The sequence below is a fragment of the Furipterus horrens genome, unplaced genomic scaffold (genome assembly GCF_987537825.1).
Source record: "Furipterus horrens unplaced genomic scaffold, mFurHor1.1.pri manual_scaffold_4, whole genome shotgun sequence".
NCBI classification, from domain to species: Eukaryota; Metazoa; Chordata; class Mammalia; order Chiroptera; family Furipteridae; genus Furipterus; species Furipterus horrens.
In genome coordinates this window covers 23,895,066-23,915,452 of record NW_028327174.1, presented here as the reverse complement: position 1 = coordinate 23,915,452, position 20,387 = coordinate 23,895,066, and the positions used below count along the sequence as shown (strand labels likewise).

The 20,387-nt window shown below is 34.5% G+C and overlaps 2 protein-coding genes across 2 annotated transcripts in view; both read left to right on the top strand.

The window, feature by feature from the left end:
- Positions 1–10,266, top strand: part of CLECL1 (C-type lectin like 1) — a 32,912-nt gene extending 22,646 nt beyond the window's left edge. Inside the window, 2 exon segments of the mRNA XM_090275098.1 lie at positions 8,839–9,006; positions 10,204–10,266. Of these exon segments, the coding sequence (XP_090131224.1) occupies positions 8,839–9,006; positions 10,204–10,266 (231 nt within the window).
- A 68-nt stretch (positions 10,267–10,334) lies between these two features.
- LOC150011348 (C-type lectin domain family 2 member A-like) lies at positions 10,335–16,825 on the top strand. The gene is made up of 5 exons (XM_090275409.1): positions 10,335–10,383; positions 12,538–12,672; positions 14,131–14,300; positions 16,092–16,195; positions 16,702–16,825. The coding sequence occupies exons 1-5, from the start codon at positions 10,335–10,337 to the stop codon at positions 16,823–16,825; spliced, it is 582 nt and encodes a 193-aa protein (XP_090131535.1).
- Positions 16,826–20,387: the final 3,562 nt, after the last annotated feature.

Below are 20,387 nucleotides of genomic sequence, written 5' to 3'. Positions count from 1 at the left end.
GTTTATCAGGCTGATGCACAGTTTTGGTTTTTCTTCAGTACACAGTGGTCAACTGCATGCTTTCCCCTGCGCATCTTCAAATAACACCCTCTCAGTCCTTCATAATTAAGTGGTCCCAGCAGGACAGCTCTGATCATGGGTTTCCCCTAACCTACCCTCTGATAATTCTACGGTGAGTTCCAAGTGTATCATCTTCTGTGGACACTTTCCCCAGCACTCCAGAGGAAAGATTTGTTGATGTGGCTCCTCAGGTGACATCTTCATGTCTACTGAGCCATGCTTGTGCCCATCTGCTGAGGTCTGGATTTCAATCCACAGTTTAGTATGGAGGCCTCTTCCTTGAGTGTTTTGTCTCACCCCATGGGGTAGTGGTTACTCCCTCTGTATAATATTCCTGTATTTTTAAGAGTGTTCTTTACTTCCTTTTAACCAATGCTCTCATTACTCCAACCCTCAATGAATAATTTTTATACTAAATTTTCCCTGTTCAAATATATTGTGGCTTTCAGTCTCCTGATTAGATGTTAATTGATACATCAACTGAAATGTTTCTGAATCTATTTTTCTCACCTCTACTACCACTAGAGTTTCCCTGTAATTCAGTGGAATCCAAACTTTTTAAGTAATAGAATGCTGTTTGGACACAAAATCTTATGTGGAATGCCAATAGGTATAACTTTTTTTTTATTATAGGTACTTTGATTTAAGAGGGGTAGTGCGCAAGATGCCCTATGCATAGCTCCATTTCATTGGTCATGCCCCCCTCTCTGCCCATGGTGGTCTTGAATCACCTCTCTTGGTTCGTTAGGGCTGCTCTAACAAAATACCACAAACCGAGTGACTTAAAAACAACAGAAATTTATCTCACATAGTTCTAGAGGGTGGAAGTCTGAGATCAGGGTGCTAACATAGTCGGCAGAGGACCTTCTTCCAGGTCACAGGCTTCTGGTTGTGTCTTCAAATGGTGGAAGGAGCTAGGAAGCTCTGTGGACCCTCTTTTATAAAACACTAATCCCATTCATGAGGTCTCCACCCTCATGACCTAAGCACCTCTCCAAAAGCTCTACCTCCTTATACTATTATATTGGTTATTAAAATTTTAACATGTAAATTTGGAGGGACACATACATTCAGACCATAGCACACAGCTTGAGAAAAAGAACTATGTATCCATCTTATGTATGATAAAGTGAAGAATCTTCTTCCAAATTTTACAAATTATATTGGCATAGTCATTGTAGCCAGTTTGAGCTGAATATCCAGTTCCTGTTTTAGTCAAGAAATAAAATGATGTCATTTTAGACTGATCTACATACCTAATCCTAGAACAACAAGAGATGATAGAAGGAATATGGGGCTCTCAGAAGGAAATGGTTTATTATTATTAAACCAGAAAGTTGATTCATAATGAATGAATGGAGACAGTGGGATGAAATAAGATGAGATATTTAAGGGGGTGCAATAAACCTGGTTTTTTAAATACATATTTATTGATTTTAGACAGAAAGGAAGGGAGAGAGAGAGGGAAGTATTGATGTGAGAGAGAAACATTGATTGGTTCCCTCCCACTCATGCCCCGACCGGGGACTGAACTTGCCACCTAGGTATGTGTGCTGACTGGGAATTGAACTCCCAATCTTCTTGTGTATAGGACGACACTCCAAACAACCAAGTCAAACCAGCCAGGGCTAAATCTGATTTTCAAAATGAGTGTGGAGAGGGTAAGGATGTAGTAGCCATACAGTACAGATTTGGTGTTCTGGAAGAATTTCATGGAAGGAGGAAAGTGTAAAATGAATAAAGAATATTACAAAAGTAAGCATAGCATTCTCCTGGGCCTTCCATGTAATCGTTATGTTATGATATAATTAGTTTTCATTTCATTTCTTTTCTTAGCAGGCTTATTTTTTTATGTAAAATGCAAGCATCTGCAAAAACAAACAAAAAACAGAAAACACTTCTCAGCTCCCATAACAAAGAGAACTATAATAAGAAAACTTATGTAATTTTCAGACTATTCATTGATTATTTTCAATTTTAGATCCCATAGTTGAAAGGTTGTCAATTTTCTGAATACAGGTAAAATTAATACAAGTGAGCTTTAGAGTGTTGAACACAGAAGTCCAAACTGTCATTTGAGTTTATGAGTTGAGAATATGATTAAAAGAGTTGACAAACTTCTATAAAAGGCAGGAGATCATGAATGAAGAGGGTGACCAACTGAAGAACGTATGTGTCACATCAGTGGTTGCACATAGAATTTTCTGTGACTGATTCTCCATTCAGAGACTGTGATGAATTGGTCACAAGTGGAACCTAAGCATATGTGTGTTTTAAAGCCAGAGTATTTCTAATGTAATTGGGTTTGAGGGCTCTGGTCCTCTTCCATTCCAGCCCTGGGCTCCCATTAAAAAACACGTTTCTAGGAAGAATCACAGACCTGGTAATGACATATTCCATCAGTTTAGGAAACTCATATTTCTGTGTAACAGCTTCTGATTTTCAAAGGAAGTATAAAGGTTGACTCTAACCCTTCAGTCACCAGGTTGTCAATGTTGAGTTGGTAACTTTTTTCCCACGGAAAAAAGGGAATTTGGCTTCTAAGAGATTTGCAGTAGAAAAGAAAACCACATGAGGATGAGTTTTGGAATCAGAAAACCTAGTCTTAGTTCTATGAAACTGAGTTGTTTAATCTTTTGATTCCTATTCTGAGAAATGCATGTTCTAAAACATGGTCTACCTATAAAACCCAGATTTTCATGAGGACTGATTACACAATACCTGGGAAAGCATATTGTTTAACCAGCTCTGGCTTCAGGTTTGATGTGGGGACTCAACTGGTTTTTTCAGGAGTCAGCATTTCTTTACATCCTTTTATTTCTTATCCTGTGATTCTAGGCTTCATTGGTAGGTTACTTTCTCCATGCTACCTCTTAATCCCAGAGGAAGAGAGTTAGCTTCCCTCCCTTACCTAATGTTACATGTGAAATAACAAGTAAGACACTTATGAAAGATTCAGTTATGAGAAACCATGTACTTTTAAAATAATTTTTGTGTTATGGAAGATGGAAAACTCTAATTAGTGAAATGTGGCAGGAAGGGACCACCACTTATAACAGTCACAATGGGTCCAGATTAAGGTTGGGAGAGTTTTTCCTCAAAAGAAAATTTAAGTGCTGGACAATAACATGTGCCTGCGAAAAAATAAGAAATAAATATATTCAGTCCCAAAAGTAACTGAAGAAATGGCTTTAGATATTATGTACAAAAGATTACTACATAGCAAAAAATTACAATTAGTCTTTCTATGTCCACTAGAAAGGAAGAAAGAAAAATAGCTAAAAGCAAGTTATGTGGGATTTGGAGAAAAAAATAATTTCTAAACATAAGGCATTCATGTTTGAAAGAGACTCTGGGTCCCTCGGAGTGGATGAAGAAAGTACTCAGACACTCTCCATCTGAGGAAGGAAGGGAGGGGGTTTTCTCTAGTGGAAAATCGCCCCCGTTTCTTTATTAGCCAGGGTTTTTATCTACTTTCTACAGGGGAAATGCATAAGAAAAAGCATGCAGGCCTTCTCCAAATGGTTGGGAGTCATAACAAAGGGAAATGCAGATCAATACAGGGTTGAGGCACCCAGGTATTTTACACAAGTTCAAAACATTTACTCTTGCTCAATCGTTCTGTTTTTTCACACCCTACTGACAAGAATTTGGGGCTGTTTAGAGGAAAACAGAGCAGGTTCCCTTTTCCATAAAAGCCACTTTGGATTTCTATTCTATCTTTAAAATCCCCCAGAGGGTGGGATTCAGAGCAAACCTGGAAGTCAACCTGCAGGCTAAGGGCCCAGCAGGGGGATGGGGGGCGCCTCGGCCCAGCTGGGGGCGGGGGGGTACTATGGGGGGGGGCGGTGGCTCCCCCTCCCGCGGTTCAGAGTCTTTTAAACCAAGCCTGTCTGCTTCCCACATCTCCCCATGCCTGTCTGTCCCCCACACATGTTAAATGTATTTCACAACTTGCAATTTTTCTTGAGGTTTTGTGTTAAATACCACACTCTTGACCTCAAACTTATCTCTTTCTTTTCGAAAAGAGGAAGATGAGAAGAAAAACCCCATTGTAAGAATTTTCTCTCTTATTCAAGGCTTATCATCACCTGGACAATCTTAACTTTTTAATATTATTTACCACTTTCCTTTGGATAAATTACACCCCAGCTGGGACACTCACTTTTCTGTGAATTAAAAAAGATACAGACATAATTATTCTAAAAGAAGGGGGATATGGTCTTTGCCTAGGTCTGGTTTAGAAGAGCAATAGTTTCAGAGAAGGTGAGAAATGGTGACCCATGAACAGGTGGTGGCAGCCACTGCTCTCTTCAGGAAAAATAGATGTGAGGTAGCAAAGGAACTTGCCACACTACACAAAGGCCCCACTTCAGTGAAGCAGCCCTATCCTGTCCTCCAACACATATATTGGTGCCTGAATTGGGGTGGAGGGCACTAAGATATTGATGCAAAGAGCATCTGGAGAAAAAAAGGACCTTCCTCTGTAATAGCCTAAGGTCAAGCTGTGAAGAAGCACAGGGTGATGCAAACAGCAAGGAGGGCAAAAATGCTCACTGCTTTCTTGTGAAGGATCCCCAAATCTACATCTTCCTTGTCACTGGTGTAAATTATCCAGTAGAATGACACCAGCTGATACAAAATCCCTTGTATAGAGAGCACCCTTCTTTCTTTCAATGATTCAGAATTTATATGTTCCATTCCTTCACTTCTAACCACAAAAAAGAGAATATTGGATCCTTTGTTACACAGAGGTCAGTGCTGTGAAGTAAGGAAAGTGTAGCACCTGTACTAAACAGGTAAAATCTATCTGCATTACACTTTTGTAATAAGAAAATAAGCACATTAAAATAAAAACTAAACTAGGTTTTATCCGCGTTCAAATATCAATCAAGGAATGTGATGCCATTTAGTGAGTGACTAAACAGCCCTTCACAGGTCAAATGTCTTTACAAATGCTGAATTAAAGAAAAGTAAAAAATTAGCATTTATACAATAAATTTGGGGATAAAGAAAAAGTTTTATATTTTATATATGAGGTTTAAAATGCAGTATGCTAGATATTGCCTTTACAAAAGTGCATGTGAGGCATTAATTTATATACATTTGAATTTTATATGTAAAAGTTCAAGTTCATTACAATATTTCTTATGTATAAAATGTTTAATTCCAATCTTAACTTTTAAGATGGCCTATCTTAACTTAAGTAAATAAATACTTTTGTTATGGAACAAAATTGCAAGTTATTCTAGCAAAATAAAAATATTGCATTTATTATATTGCAATGTAGTTACTGAATTAGGTCAATGAGGATTAAATTTTCATTAAGTGCAGTTGCTTTGAAAGAATCCACAGTACCCACAAATGTAGTGTAATGATAAAGTACCTGCAATTCTTGATAGCTTGTTCAATTCACTTATAAACCAAATTTGTGTGAAATAGGTTTAACTGAATTGTCATTGAATAAGCTTAGCTTTGGCCCATGGAATAAAGAAGCCACACTGCCTAGTAAGAGAAAATGAGGAGAAAGAGACCAAATAATAAGTCTTAGCAACATACTAAGAGTAGGGTAACAACATTTTTTTTTAATTGAAAGATTTCTTTAATGAAAAAAGTTAATTGTAAAATAACATGAATCATATGATGCTACTATATAATTTTTTTTATTCTGGCTTAACATACATTCTTTTGCCATATACTATGTATATGTAGTTTCTTTTATACCCAAAGCTTTTATTGATTCATACATATTGACAATCTCAAGCCTTTAGCTTTAACTTATATCTCTTCCCTGAAAGCTGGAATTTTGCACATAAATACCTACTAAACAACTCCACCTAGATGTTCAGAAGAACTTTAATATTAAAGTGTATAAATAGTGCCCTACTTGTGATTTGAGTTGGATACATACAAATGTCCCAGAATGTCCCTTGGTATCCTCATTTCCAGGGGAGACCGGGAGGCCGAAAAGCTTTTTTATACCCTGCTATCTGGACTCATGTGGTGAAGAACTACATGGGCAAAGGAAAGTGGTTCAGTTGCTGCACACCTGAAATAGAGAGAAATAAATATCTACTACATCCTATTCCTCCAGTCATCCATGTCAAAACCCTAGAAATTATCCCACATTTATCTGACTTCTGGTATAACTACTTGAAGGGATGTATCTTAATGGGAACAAAGTAAAAAGGAGTAAAGCAGTTTAGTATGACACTACAGAGGTTAAACAGAGATAAATTTTAAAAGAAAGGTATGAAAGGATCACCAATGAAAATAAGTCCAGGGCCTAAGGGTACCAACAACTGATAAAGATCTCATACATGAATGGACTCTCCAAAGGTCTGGTGAAAGGGATTATCAAAAAATTAAACACATACATACTACCAAATTGTTGTATATGGTTCACGAATCCCTTGAAGTTCAAGAACTTATTTGGAACGTGTATTTTCCCTCTTAAAGAAAAAAGAATCACAGCACCTAGAACAGATTTAAATTGAATAGTCTTAAAAAAATTCTGGCGTTGACTAGAATTACTATTAAGACCTTATGAATTTAAATCCCATGTAGAATTAACAAACTAACCTCATAAATTAAAAGTATGAAAATTAATTGCATTGGTTGCTTTTGCATGAGCAAAAAAGAAATCACTAGAAGCAATGGCTGGGCATGGTGAGCAAAATCATTGCTTATTCTGAAAATATAAAAAATAATATCATTGAAATGAAAAAATAGCTCCTTTAATATTTTATAATATATTTTCCACCTTCAATAGCTAGTACACCCTGTGGTTAACTTGAAGAGGAAGCCTGACTAGTAACTCCTTCTCAGGAGACTACCACTTACTCTTATTGTGAACATACCTCACGCAACTTGAGTATCACCTAAGTCTCTTTCAGAGACTGAGCTTCACAAACAGCTCAGGAGGAGTCACATGTATGCTGGCGTCAGCAGTCAGGGACTTTTGCTGACTTGCCCCTGGGCTTGATGCTGGTAAAAGCCTGCCTAGGTGCACAGCTTGGTCTTTCCCAAAGGCACCTAGGCCCAGTAAAGGTAGCCACAAACTGGATCTCTTGTGCCCACAAACAGGTTGCCTAGGACTAGTTACAGAAAGAACTAACAATGGTCTGGGTCAGAGTATCTCCCAAGAGACCCAGAACAAATACACACAATGGCCAGCGTCAGACATCAGAGCAGGATCTCATAAGCTTCAAAAGCAGCATATCAAAAGAGAAGTCTCAAAGGGCACTAACCCCTGTTGCAGAGAATTCTGCTTCAAGAGGTCAGCACATGCACAGCAGTTTGCTCGTTATTGGGGCTGAGCCTCACAGTTAAAGGGCCTGAAGTCCAATCACAACCATGACCAGACCAATAGCAATCAAGAGTCAATTACACCCTAGCAGGTAGCTTGGTTATCTAGAGCATCCTCCCGATGCATAAAAGTTGCCAGTTCAGTCCCCTATCAGGGCACATACACAAATCAACTAATGAATGCATGGATAAGTGGAACGACAAATTCTCTCTCTCTCTCTCTCTCTCTCTCTCTCTCTCTCTCTCTCTCTCTCTCTCTCTCTCTCTCTCTCTCCCCCCCTTCCTTCCTCTCTTTTTCAAAAATAAAAGAAGACTCAATTTCAGCGGGAGAACCACACAAGAGACACACCTCAGGTGATCAAGGACACTGCACCACTGGACCCCACAAGACACCTACTACATAAGACCACACCACGAAGACTGGGAGCCATAGCAGATCTATCGAATTCACAGAAACAAATACAAAGGAGGCAGCCAAAATGGAGAAATAAAGAAACAGGCCACCAAATGAAAGAACAGGAGAATCCCCAGAAAAAAATGCTAGCCTCTCAAGTAATCACTTTACTTCCAGTATGATCTGTATCTTCTCTCTCAATCCAACTTTCACATTACTGTAAGAATTCTTTCTTTCTAGAATACAAGTCTATTCATAAGCTTCATTGCTTAATTTTTTAAATTCTATTATCTCCAAATCAAAATTAAGCTCCTCAGAATGACTCTTAGCAATTCAAATGTCAAATTACACCATCCTGTTCATCTCTCTTCCTCTTTTTCCACACTGGATTTTGAATTATTTTTCAAATATTCAGCCACTTAGTAGATTGAGTGCTGGCCTGAGAACCAAAGGGTCACTGGTTGGATTCCCAGCCAGGGCACATGCCTGGGTTGTGGGCCAGGTCCCCGGTTGGGAGTGTGCAAGAGGCAATGACACACTGATGTTTTTCTTCTTCTCTTTCCACTTCCATTCCCCTCCCTTTAAAAGTAAATAAATAAAATCTTTTTTAAAAATAAATAAATAAAAATGAAAAGTGATTAACTTTAAGTTGAAGATGCTATATTGCCCATAAGAGAAAATGAAAAAAGGCTGAAAACAGCACTCTTAGGTAAACTGCTTCATTTTAAAACAAAATAAAGCAAAAATATCTAAAAGGTTAATTTAAAAAATAAACAAATAGACCAATGGTGACATTTGACCAGGAGGGCTCAAGAAATGCTCCAACAAAATATGGTTTGTACATTATTGGCCTCAATTCGTTCTTCTTAAAAAAAAAACAAAAATTATTGAATTTTTTGAGGTAACATTGTTTAATAAAATTATATCGTTTTCAAGGGTACAATCAAAGCCTTTGTCATGTGACATATAGGTTCCTCTCCAAGGAAACAAAATGTACTTCCCCTGACTTTGAGTCAATCAGGAGATGAGCGTCAGCCAATGGGATTTTTAACTTCGACTTAAAATATGTTGAGTAGTTGGGTTTACCGTCTTACACTTCTGATGGCTCCATGAGAAGAGCTTCTGGTAAAGCTGCCTCTTCAGACTCGATCTCAGAATTACAAGCACAGCCAGACTCACAGCTTGAAACAGCCATATGGTTGCCAGCTTCTGCCAAACAATCTCAGCCAATGCAGCACAGACAGGTAAGTGAACCAGGGTTTGGGGAATGGTTTGTAATTAGCATTGATGTGACCATGGCTAACTGGTAGCAAAATTTATGGTTTTAAAATAGCATATGAACTTTTGGGATAATTTGTATTAGAGATAAAGGCTTGAAGAAAAAAATCTATCCATAGGTTTCCCCAATATCTATTTCTCTATTTCTCTCTGTTTCTGTCTCTCTCTCACTCTGTCTCTCTCATACACACACACACACACACACACACACACAATCTGCTTGACTCCTAAAATTATTGTTTTGGAGATGTGAAATAGTAGTATACATTACAAACCTCAAAATACAAAATTAAAGAGAACTTAATACCTTATAGCTCAGTTTTTTAAAAAACTGCCAACCCATTACTTTCTGTTTGTCTCTCAAGAAGGTGACTTTGAAACATAGGCTGCCATGCCTACATTTATTTCGTTCTCACCTCTGTTGAATGATATTACATAGTTCTAATCAGCTTAGCATAATACAAGTAGCACATTTTGTTGTTGTTGAACTTGAGTTCTGCTTTCTATACCTGGAAGTAGAAGTTCAGCCTAAGAATACTCACGGAAATGTGCTGAACAAAGAGAAGTTGTAGAATATAAGAGTGGTTGAATAAACAGAGCCTGTTAGTATCTAAGCTCTGCCACATACTGGTCTGTGTTACTTTTAACCGCTCTGTTACTTTAAGGAAGTTGTCTCATTTGTGAATTAATGATAATAGTAAGCTCCTATTTGATAATGTTGTGAGTTTAAATTAAATCATAAAATTGAAGAGCTCAGAAACAGGCCTACCACAGAGTAAAACACTAAATATTAGATATTACTTAATTATTATTATTAGAGCAAATTTGTATTATTTTATTGAAGTCTAAGTTGCCATTTCATGCTCTAATTTTTTAAAATTGGATCTGTGGCTGGGATGGGTACTGGTCAAAATTTTGGTAGGTCAGGATGATGCTGTGAAAACTCAAACTGTTGGCCTTATAAACCACTGAATCTCACTTTCTTTGCACTGAACCCAGCAGTCAGAAGAATTATTTCAGAGTCTTAACTACCTCCAGTGACTCCTCAAACTGCAAAAATACAGAGTGATGTTTGAGTGGCAATATGCCAAAAAGGGCAATTTTGGTCAGATTTCTGAGGAATTTTGACATATTTTTATATTAGTGTTATATCTTTATTTTAGATTGACCATCTCATTGTGTTTAAAATTGTCTTCCTTTATATTATTAAGGTTAAACCCAAGTAGTGGTCAGGGATCTTGAATCCAGTGTGTTCACAATGGCCAATCTGTATATTTTTTAATCAAAAGGAAACATGGATAAGGACATAAGGCTGAGAAGTATGGAAGATTCCCAGTCTTCAGGTAAGAAGCGCACATATGACAGGCTCTGGATGTGGTTTATGATGTAAGCAAATTTACACTTGGTCAGTCCCTGTCATCCATGCTGAATAATTACCCTCCTGCAGAACTAGTGTCTCTAAGCTCTTCATCTCTTCTGTCCGTGTCAAATTATTTTCAGCTATCTAGCAAAGGTATCTTATAAATAGATCCACATTATGTGAATAAAAGATAACTGATCTTTGTACTATTTTAACAGCTTTATGTAGGTGAAATCAATATACATTAAAATTCATATATTTAAAGTGTACAATTTGATAAGTGTTGATACATATATAACACACATCCATGAAACTACAAATATGTTCAAGACAATGAACATATTTATCAATATCAACTGTCTCCTCAGGCACTATTATAATATTTTACTGTAATCTTTTTTTACTGCATGCCCTCTTGAGACAACCACAAATAAAATTTGTGTCACTATAATAAATTTGCATTTTCTGAAATGTTACATACATGGAATCATTCAGTATGTACTCATTTTGTTCAGCTTATACTATTCAGCATAATTATTATTTTTTAATCCTCACCTGAGGATATGTTTATTGATTTTGGAGCGAGAGGAAAGGGAAGGGAGGAAGAGAGAGAAAAGAGAAAGAGAGAGACATAAAGAGAGAAATATTGATCAGTTGCCTTTTATACACACCCTGACTGGGATTAAAGCCACAACCTAGCTATGTGCCCAGAGCAGAGAATGAACCTGCAAACTTTTGGTGTATGAGATCATACTCCAACCAACTGAGCCACTTGACCACAGCCAGCATAATTATTTTAATAGTGATCCATGTTTTGCAGATATCAAAGTTCTTTTTTAAAAAATTTTTATGACTAGTATTTTCTCATCTAGATATTCCACAGCCTATTTATGCATTCGCCCATTAATGAACACTTAGAAGTTTTCAGTTTGGGGTTACAAATAAACCTGTTTATAGTACGTGTTTGTAGTAGGTGTATATTTAGTTTTTTAAAGAAATTTCTACACTGCTTCCCAAAATGGTGGTACCATTTAACATTACTACCAGCACCAGATGGAATTTCCAGTTCTCTCATATCTTCCCCAACAGTTGATGTGGTCAGACATTGTTTTCTTTAGACATTTTTATTTTAGTCATTTTAATAGTGATTTCTAAATTTGGTTTTACTTTTCATTTTTATGACTCGTGATGATGAGCATCTTTTTATGTTCAATTTGCCATCTATATCTCTTATTTCATGAAGTGTCTGTTTAACTCTTTTGCTCTGATAGTTTGTGGTATTGTTTGCTATCTTATCAAGTATTGAGAGTTCTTTATATATTCTGGACACAAGCCCTTTATCAGACCTCTGATTTACTAATATTTTCTGCCAGTCTCTGGTTTGTCTTTTTATTTTGTTAACATTATTTGTTTTATAGTTGTAGGTTTTATATTCACTTCTATGATTCATTTGGACTTAATTTTTTGTATACAGGATGTGAAATAGATCAAAAATCTTTTTGCCTATAGATATCCAATTACTCTGGAACAATTTACAAAATAACTTCTTTTTTTGGGTGTCTTTGCCAAAAATCTGGTGTGAGTCTATTCTAGACCACTTGTCTATTTTTACATAAATACCATGCTGTGTGGACAACTGTCCTTTATAATAAGTCTTTAAACAAGGTAATTTTTGTCCTCCAACTTAGTTCTCAGTTCTCATTATTCCAGTACCTTTGCATTTTCATTTAAATTTTATAAACAGCTTGACAATTTTTACAAAAGAAAAAGCATGCTCAGAATTTTCTATGGGATTGAGATAAATCTATAGATTAATCTGAATAGAATTGACATCTTATCAGTATTGTGACCTCATGTCTTCTGACTTATGGAAACAATGTCTCCATTAATTTATCTGCCTTTTTTTTTTTCAGCAATGTCTTGTAATCTTCATTGTATCAATTTTACATGCCTTTTGTCAGATTTATCTATGAGTATTTAATATTTTTATGCCATTATAAATGGTATGTTATCTTTTCATTTCTTATTGATAATGGATAGTACATATAAACATGATTAGTTTGTAAGTATTGATGTTGAATCCTACAAGACTCTAAACTTACTTATCAGTAATGAAGAACTGATTATTTTCCTATAGGTTATGAAACCTCTTCCAGGCGTACTTTACACTCAGAAGAAAATCTAGAAAGGAATAAAAAGAGACTTTGTAACTCTAAAATCATCATCACCTTTCTGGCGACTCTAATAATTACACTGGCCACAATTTTAGCAGGTGAGTTAACTCTCCTATAAAATATTCCATCTTACGTGTGCTTTTTATACTTTAGCTGAGGATTAAGGGTCATTTCAGACACCTTTGTGTACACAGAATAAGCTTATATTCCCTCTCCTGGAACATGAGGATAATAACTATATTAAATATTGTGAGGATTAAAATAACAATGTATATGAAATTTCCTTCTAAACCAGTATTATTTAGTCTTTACAAAGTAAGGAGCTTGTGGTAAAATGCAAATCACCACACTGCTTCCTTCATCAAGAAAGTACCATTTTGAACAAACAGCAAAAGAACCAAACAGTGCATTTGGTGACTTAATCAACAATATGTCACGAAGTCCTAACCTTACTATGGACTAACCTTGCTATGGACTGATAGCAAACAGTTTGTGGAAGGTTATCCAGTTGTGGACTACTCTACCTTGCCCTAAACAATACATTTTTATATAAATAGTAGTATTTTTTCCTATGCTGTTTCTTGTTGAGGTCTATGTTTATAAGAATGAAAATTGAGTTCAAGGTTCTCTATGGTTACACAGCTTAAAATGATGGGGTCAGATTTCCAAGTTCTATTCATAATTCACAGCTAAACATAAGGATTTTTGAAATAGTTTTTAGAGTTGAGCAAGAAAAAATTTTTGCTCTCCTAATAATCATAGTTTTAACACAAAATATAAATTAGTTTTAGACTTTAAAGGCAGCAAAATACATTTCCCCTTTATGATAGTGAACTATAGACATATGTTCTAGAAAAAAACTCAAAACAATTTTAATGAGATGTTTGAAAATATATACATAAGTATAATGTAGATGTGTATATAATTTATACAAGAATGCATGTATTTAAATATGTATTTATAATATACATGTATAAAGTAACAGGAATTGAGTATATATATTCTATATACATGTATACATGTGCACATGTGTATAAATGAGTTTATATGTAATATATTATTAATGAACTTTATTCTATGAACTAGGCATCAAAATACATGTATATATACATGATTTTTATATGTGCACATATGTATATAAACGTGTATGCGCACGTCGCTGTGTGTGTATATAGACATGTGTCTGCATGTATATGCACACATTATATATACATATATACAATTATATGTGTATTTAAGTGTCTTTGAATGTAAAAATATATTTATTTAGTATTATGCAAATGTGATCACCTAGAAGTAGTGTGTCACTTGAGGAGATCACAAAGCCTTAAATGTGACAATAACTACTATGTCCGTAGCATTCATCAAGAATTTCTTTCATCCTAGTAAGAAAATAAACACAAAAAAAATTGAAAATTGTTCTTAGGGAACAACGTAAAGTCTTTCAGATTAAAGAACCAAAGCAATTCTGGTGGATTTCATTCACATGGGTAATTGTTTTAAATTCAGGGCTTTTCAGCCCTCACTACTTAACATGTTATTAAATCATTTTTTAGTTGAAAAACATGCATTTTCCCCTGAACACAAGTCATGCGTGGATGGCTGGATTGGTTACCTAGGAAAGTGCTTCTATTTTTCTGAGAATACAACAACCTGGGCTGCAAGTCAGAGCTTCTGTGCTTCTCACACAGCCACACTTGCTGTTTTCAACACCACAAAAGAACTGGTAAGGCCATACTTCTGAACTATAATCATCTTTCAGAGATTATGTTGGTATGGAGAGTACACACTGCAAGTGGGAATGGTCCAGAAAAGAGCTTCTTGCCCAGCATAGAGGAGGTCCTGTTTTCCACAACAACTCAGACCATAGGAAGCGTCCCATTAGGGTCACCTACCTATTTTACACCAAATGAAAGTTGTCTTTTGTGGGACTATATATTTTTTAAATGTAAGTAAAGAGTCATAACAAACCATTTGTCAGAAATACAGAAAAGAATTAAAAAATGAGTAGCATGGTCAAGAAGGACTGGAAAGGGTAAATAAAGAAATGTAAAAGCATGCAATACAAACTTCCCTCAAACCAGAAATAATAGCCATGTAGAATGTCAGGTGGTAAGAGACAGAAAAGTTAAGATCTTAAGGAGCATGGAGGTATATTTAACATTTATTGAACACTTAATAGACTTTTGTGTCAATGGAGAATAGACAGATAAGGGATTGACCCAAGTTAAATTTAATTTTGTAGAACATTCTGATGAAGATTTTAAAGTGAGTATATTAAGACATTGAATAATATAAATGAAATCACACATTTCACTTATTTGAATAGTAAATTATGAAAGTAAAACATGAAAAAATGGTTATTAGACTGATATGAAAACAAAACAAAGGATAAATAATTTAAAAGTATAGTTATTGAAATAGTTTTTAGAATCAGCATAAGAAAAAATACAAAAAGAGAATACAACAAAGTAATCAATGAGGCTATACAAAGGCAAAACTATTTCTCTGATTAAACAGGACTGATCACAGAAAAAGAGAAAAGATAAACTCACCCTAATACAAACAGCAGAAATTTAAAAGCATAAAATATTACAAGTGACTTTATTCCAATGATTTTATAACTTCAAATAACAAATTATGTCTAAACAATTATTTAAGCAACCTAAAATTGGAATATGTATAAATTAATATATTCCTGAAAAATGAAATGGTAAGCATGAAAGAGTAAAAGATGTTCAAATAAACTAAAGTGTTCAAATAAAGACATAGAACAAGTATCAATCCAAAATAAAAATTGAGAAAAAGTATAAGTAAGAAGAAAAAGAAAACACAAAATTGAATATAAGATCAATTGTGTTAAAATATAAATGTTTTTAATTTATTTCTTAATAGACAAATATATCAGATTGGTTTTTAAAAACCAACAAAGTACAGTTAATGCTACTTACACAGACATAGCTAAGCATGTAGATATGCATGCACACACACACACACATACATGAAAAGTTAGAGATAAAGTGAAAGTTAAATGTATATAAAGCAACTATTGACCGAACTCGAATAAAATAAAACAAAAAAGTCAGGTTAATAGTAATAATGTCATAAAATATAATGTATCAGAACATTTTTTTTAAATATATAATACTTGAATAAACAAATAACCATTCAATATACTTTACTGCTAACCAAAATTCTCCCATCCTAAAAGGAACCAAGCCTAGAAAGATTTACTGGCAAATTTGACCAGGCCTTCAAAGAAGAGATGATTTTTCTCTTATATAAAACTTTTAGAAAGTAGAAAAGAAAGATAACTACCCAATGCAATTTACTACCAAAGTTGTTACAGAAGTAACACAATCCATAAACTAACCCAGATAAAGACAATGTCACTTCTAAGATTACTCCCATATCTAGAAGTCTATATCCATGTAAAGAGTATATAATGAATTTGATGAAAGAAAATCCAAGAGAATGAGGCATTTGTTCTTCATCCTGTAAATATTCTTCATCAAAGGATTTCCTGAAGCGATATTCTGACCATTCTCAATATTGGATTGGACTGAGCCGAAAACCAGGACAGGCCTGGAAGTGGATAGATGGAACCATGTACAATGGTTGGTAAGTCCTGGGTATATAATTTACACGCCTAAATCTGGAACCTGAGCTTTCCCACTGTGGAGAGATCTGAGTTATAATCCATACACATCATTCTGGAAGCTTTCTTTGTGGAGGAGAATAAAATGAACCCAGAGAAAATGTGGTAATACAAAGTATTATACAAGTTATTTAATACCTATAATATTCCAAATATAATGCATCATAATCATATCATTTGACCTTTATAATAACTGTGTGATGTGAGTATATTTCTCTGCATTTTAGATTTTAAAAATTTATGTTCAAATATGTTGAATAATAAGATACCATGAATAAATCCTGCACTTCTTTATCATATAGGTTATATTTTAGGCCAGACAAGGCATATGAATTCAGTTTGCTTTATATTCAAACAATATGGTGTTGGGGTAAGAGTAAAAGCACACAGCAGAAGACTTTTTTTTAAAACTCTTCCAATAAATATTCACTCATTCTGTAGCCTTTATCACTTCTGTGTTTTGTTTCAGGTTTGAAGTTATTGGAATTGGAGAAGGTGCTTATCTACACAAAATTGGGATTAGCAGTTCCAGTACTCATTTGGTTAGAAAATGGATTTGCAGCAAACCAGACACATGTATTCCAAGAAGTTAAGACATCATAGACCTAAGACAGTTTACATAAAATATAGTTTTTATGCTTCTTAAAAGAAATGCGCTATGTTAATGTAAAGGTACATAAAAATTCATGTTTAGAATTTTTATAGATGTTTTACTTCCAATCTCTAAATTAATTTTTAAAAAATTTATTAGATTCTTGGCATTTAAGAAGTATATGCCTCAACATATTTAAGTTTCCAAATTTATAGAATTAAGTTTCTGATATGTAATACATTAAAATATGAGTGAACATGGACAACGGGGAGGGATATGATTGCGGGAGAGTGGGTGGGTTGGGTGGGGGAGAGAAATGAGGGGAAAAGGGGACAACTGTAATTCAAAAACCAAAATAAAAAATATATATATGAGTGAAAAAATTGAATAGGATTTTAAAATGTAATTGTATAAATTCAGACTGCCATTTAAAATTACTTTTTTTCAAAGAACTGTTATTTTGGCAGTCTCCTTACTTTCATTATCAATAACCAATAAGGGTTTTTCTTTTAGTTTTGCAATATTTGTGTTACTTTATCAGATTCACTCATGAAGCCAGTGTAGTTCAAACACAATAAGTGTTTAAATGTGTTGATTTAATAGATAAATGAGTCTCTTTCACACCCCAAACTCACAGCAAAAAATAAATAAATAAATAAATAAGGCAATAATAAGATTTCACATTCAGACCATCATGTGAAAAGCCTTCAAGATTACAAGTAAACAGTCTTGACCTAGCAATGTTCTATTTGTGAATGCCAAAAACCTATTGCATAACAGGTGTATAAATAGTTAACATTTGGTGAGTAGATGGGTGAAGGACTGGTTTGAATTTGGCTGCTCGCATTTCTCTCTATTTGAGGAAACAAATTAGGTTCTGCGTCAGAATGCATACTTCTTCAGAGGATATTGTCTTTATGGTTATTCAACATTAACAATGTCCCTTTATGAAATATAATCCTTTTTTAAAAGTTCTTATGAAATCTGTGATCTGCATCCTATGAATGCTCTATACTCATTGATAGAAATTTGAATAGTTATAACAGGAGAATATATATTGGAGAATGGGACTAGTAAGAATTTAGGGAAATAACTTAGTAATGTCTCATTTTTATATCTTTTGTTATGGACCATACAAGTTTTCCACCTTTTCACCCTCTCTACTCCTTCTCATTTTAACTATTTTCCTCCCTGTTATCTGCCTTTTTTCCTCATTCTTTATAAATGCTCATTTGATTCGTTTAGTCTTAAAATGAATAGGGTATATAACTGTCCACAGTCAAATAAGTGCCAAAACAGTATAAGAATTAATGAGGAAATTTCCTTTCTAATTAAAACTGACCATTGCATGGATCTTTAGAAAACTCTGGAGTTTGTTCTTAAAGATCTTTATTCTGACTTTGTTCTTAAGGTCTTTTTTTGTTAAACTGTATTGTATTATTACTCCATTGTTCTCCTGTATCAGGAGTAAATAAAATTATTTTTATTGAAAACTAGGGATAACAAGGACTTTAGCATTAAATCTACAATTAGTTAAGAAAATCAGAGGTTGAGGAGATGAAACTTCAACAGTGAATTACCAAACAGAGTAAGAAGTGCAGAAACAAATGCATGTATGATATGTGAAAAGGTTCAGTGACAACACATAAAGAAAGTGTCCCAAACTTGAGAAAGAGGTGCCCAGAAAAACTCTTACAGGAAAAAATATTTTTAAGCTGAGGGTTTTCCAGAGATAAGATTATTAGCAAGAACATTGCCAGCAGAGTGAAAAGCATATGTGAGGATATCAAGTGTTGCACAAGTGAGAAATTATAATAGTCTGGAAGCACTGGAAGGAGAGATAAAAGATGGTAAAAAAATAAGAGTAGGGTTTGAGGCAGGGAAGGAGTCATATTCAGGGGAATTAGACTCTATGCTAAGGGAAGTTTAGCCTTGATGTTTTAGGTTATTCCTCTCAAGTTTTTGAATACTTGTACGTACGATAATGATGTCTTCAAATATATAACTTAGAATAACTCTTGAGGCAATATAACATCTATTTGATGGTTTAAAAACTTATTTAGAAGTTTGTCTAGTTGACTAGAAGAAAAAGCAGTAAGAGCAGTGCCAGAAATGGTAGCAGGGAGAATGCAAAGGAGTGAATGGATTCAGAAACTCTTTCAAAAATAAACTCCTAAAATATAGGATGAGGGGGATAAAGGAGAAATAGATGTTAAGAATAAATCCCACATTTCTCTCTAACTCAATCGAATGAATAGTGGTGCTATTCACTGATATAGAAAGAAAAGGATATTTTAAATTACTGAACATCAAGTGTTATGTAGAAAGTCCAAGTGGAAAAGTTTAGCAGGAAGTAGATTATACAGTTCTGAAATGGAAGGGCACGTCTGGGTGAGATATATGAAAGGGATGCATACAAAGCTGGACAGGTCTATGGTATAAGCTTACAAAACCGAAGGAGAAAATTACATGGGAGCAAAAAGACAATTATTTGCTTAATGGAAAAATGATTTTCTTCTATATAAACTTTCTTCTTTGTAGTTGGCATAAAACTTTTTTTTGCATTTAATTATTGAATTTATTGGGGTGACATTAGTTATTTAAATTAATAGGTTTCAGGTGTACAATTCTATAATACATCATTTGTATATTGTATTGTGTTCACCACCCCAAGTCAAGTCTGCTTCCACCACAACTTATTCCCCATTTACCCTCTTCTACCTCCTCCAAATCCCTTTCCTTCTGGAAATCACCATACTGTTGTCTGTCTCTAAGAGAACATTGACTGACAGCTGACAGATGGGAGAGGTTTGGGGAACTAAGTGAAAAAGATGAAGGGATTATGCAAGAAAAAAATAAACCCTCATAGACAGATATGATTTTTTGCAATTTAAAAAATTAGGTGAAGTCTAAATTAAGGTCACTCTTAGGTTTGGTCATGGAGCTAAATCTGTGCTTATAAGAGCACAAGTATAATGTCAGACAAATAAATCAGTTAACGTGTATTTACAGAAGCTTTAAATAAGAAGTGATTAGCCAAAGATTAAATGTGCATAACACATATGCACAGAGAACAGTGTGGTGATGACCAGAGGGGAAGAGGAACTGAGGATGGATGGAGGTGGAGAGGGGAACATCTGTAATAGTGTCAACAATAAAAATAAAGTTAAAAAAGCGTAATGCATAATTTTTAGAAGATAGAGATGCTGTAATACTTTGAAATATTGGATCTGCAAAACTTCTAATATTGAATAGTGTCCAAGCTCAAGTAAGAAAATATACTAATTTTCTTTTGCTCTTCAAGTTATAGTTTTAAAAATTATATCTTCATTGTATTAAGCTTCTTTAATAATAGAGCAACAATGTCAAGGATCTTTATGTATGACTCCTTGCTTTTATTGTACCTAATGTTATTTCATACTTAATTACATAGATTTTAAACTGTCTGCCTCAGATTTCTTAATTTATGCTAAAATAAAGTTGTTTTCAAAACAAATTGATATTTTGTTTTTTTTTAATAAAATTACACATATACTCATACCTCTCTTGTGGGCTAATAATGG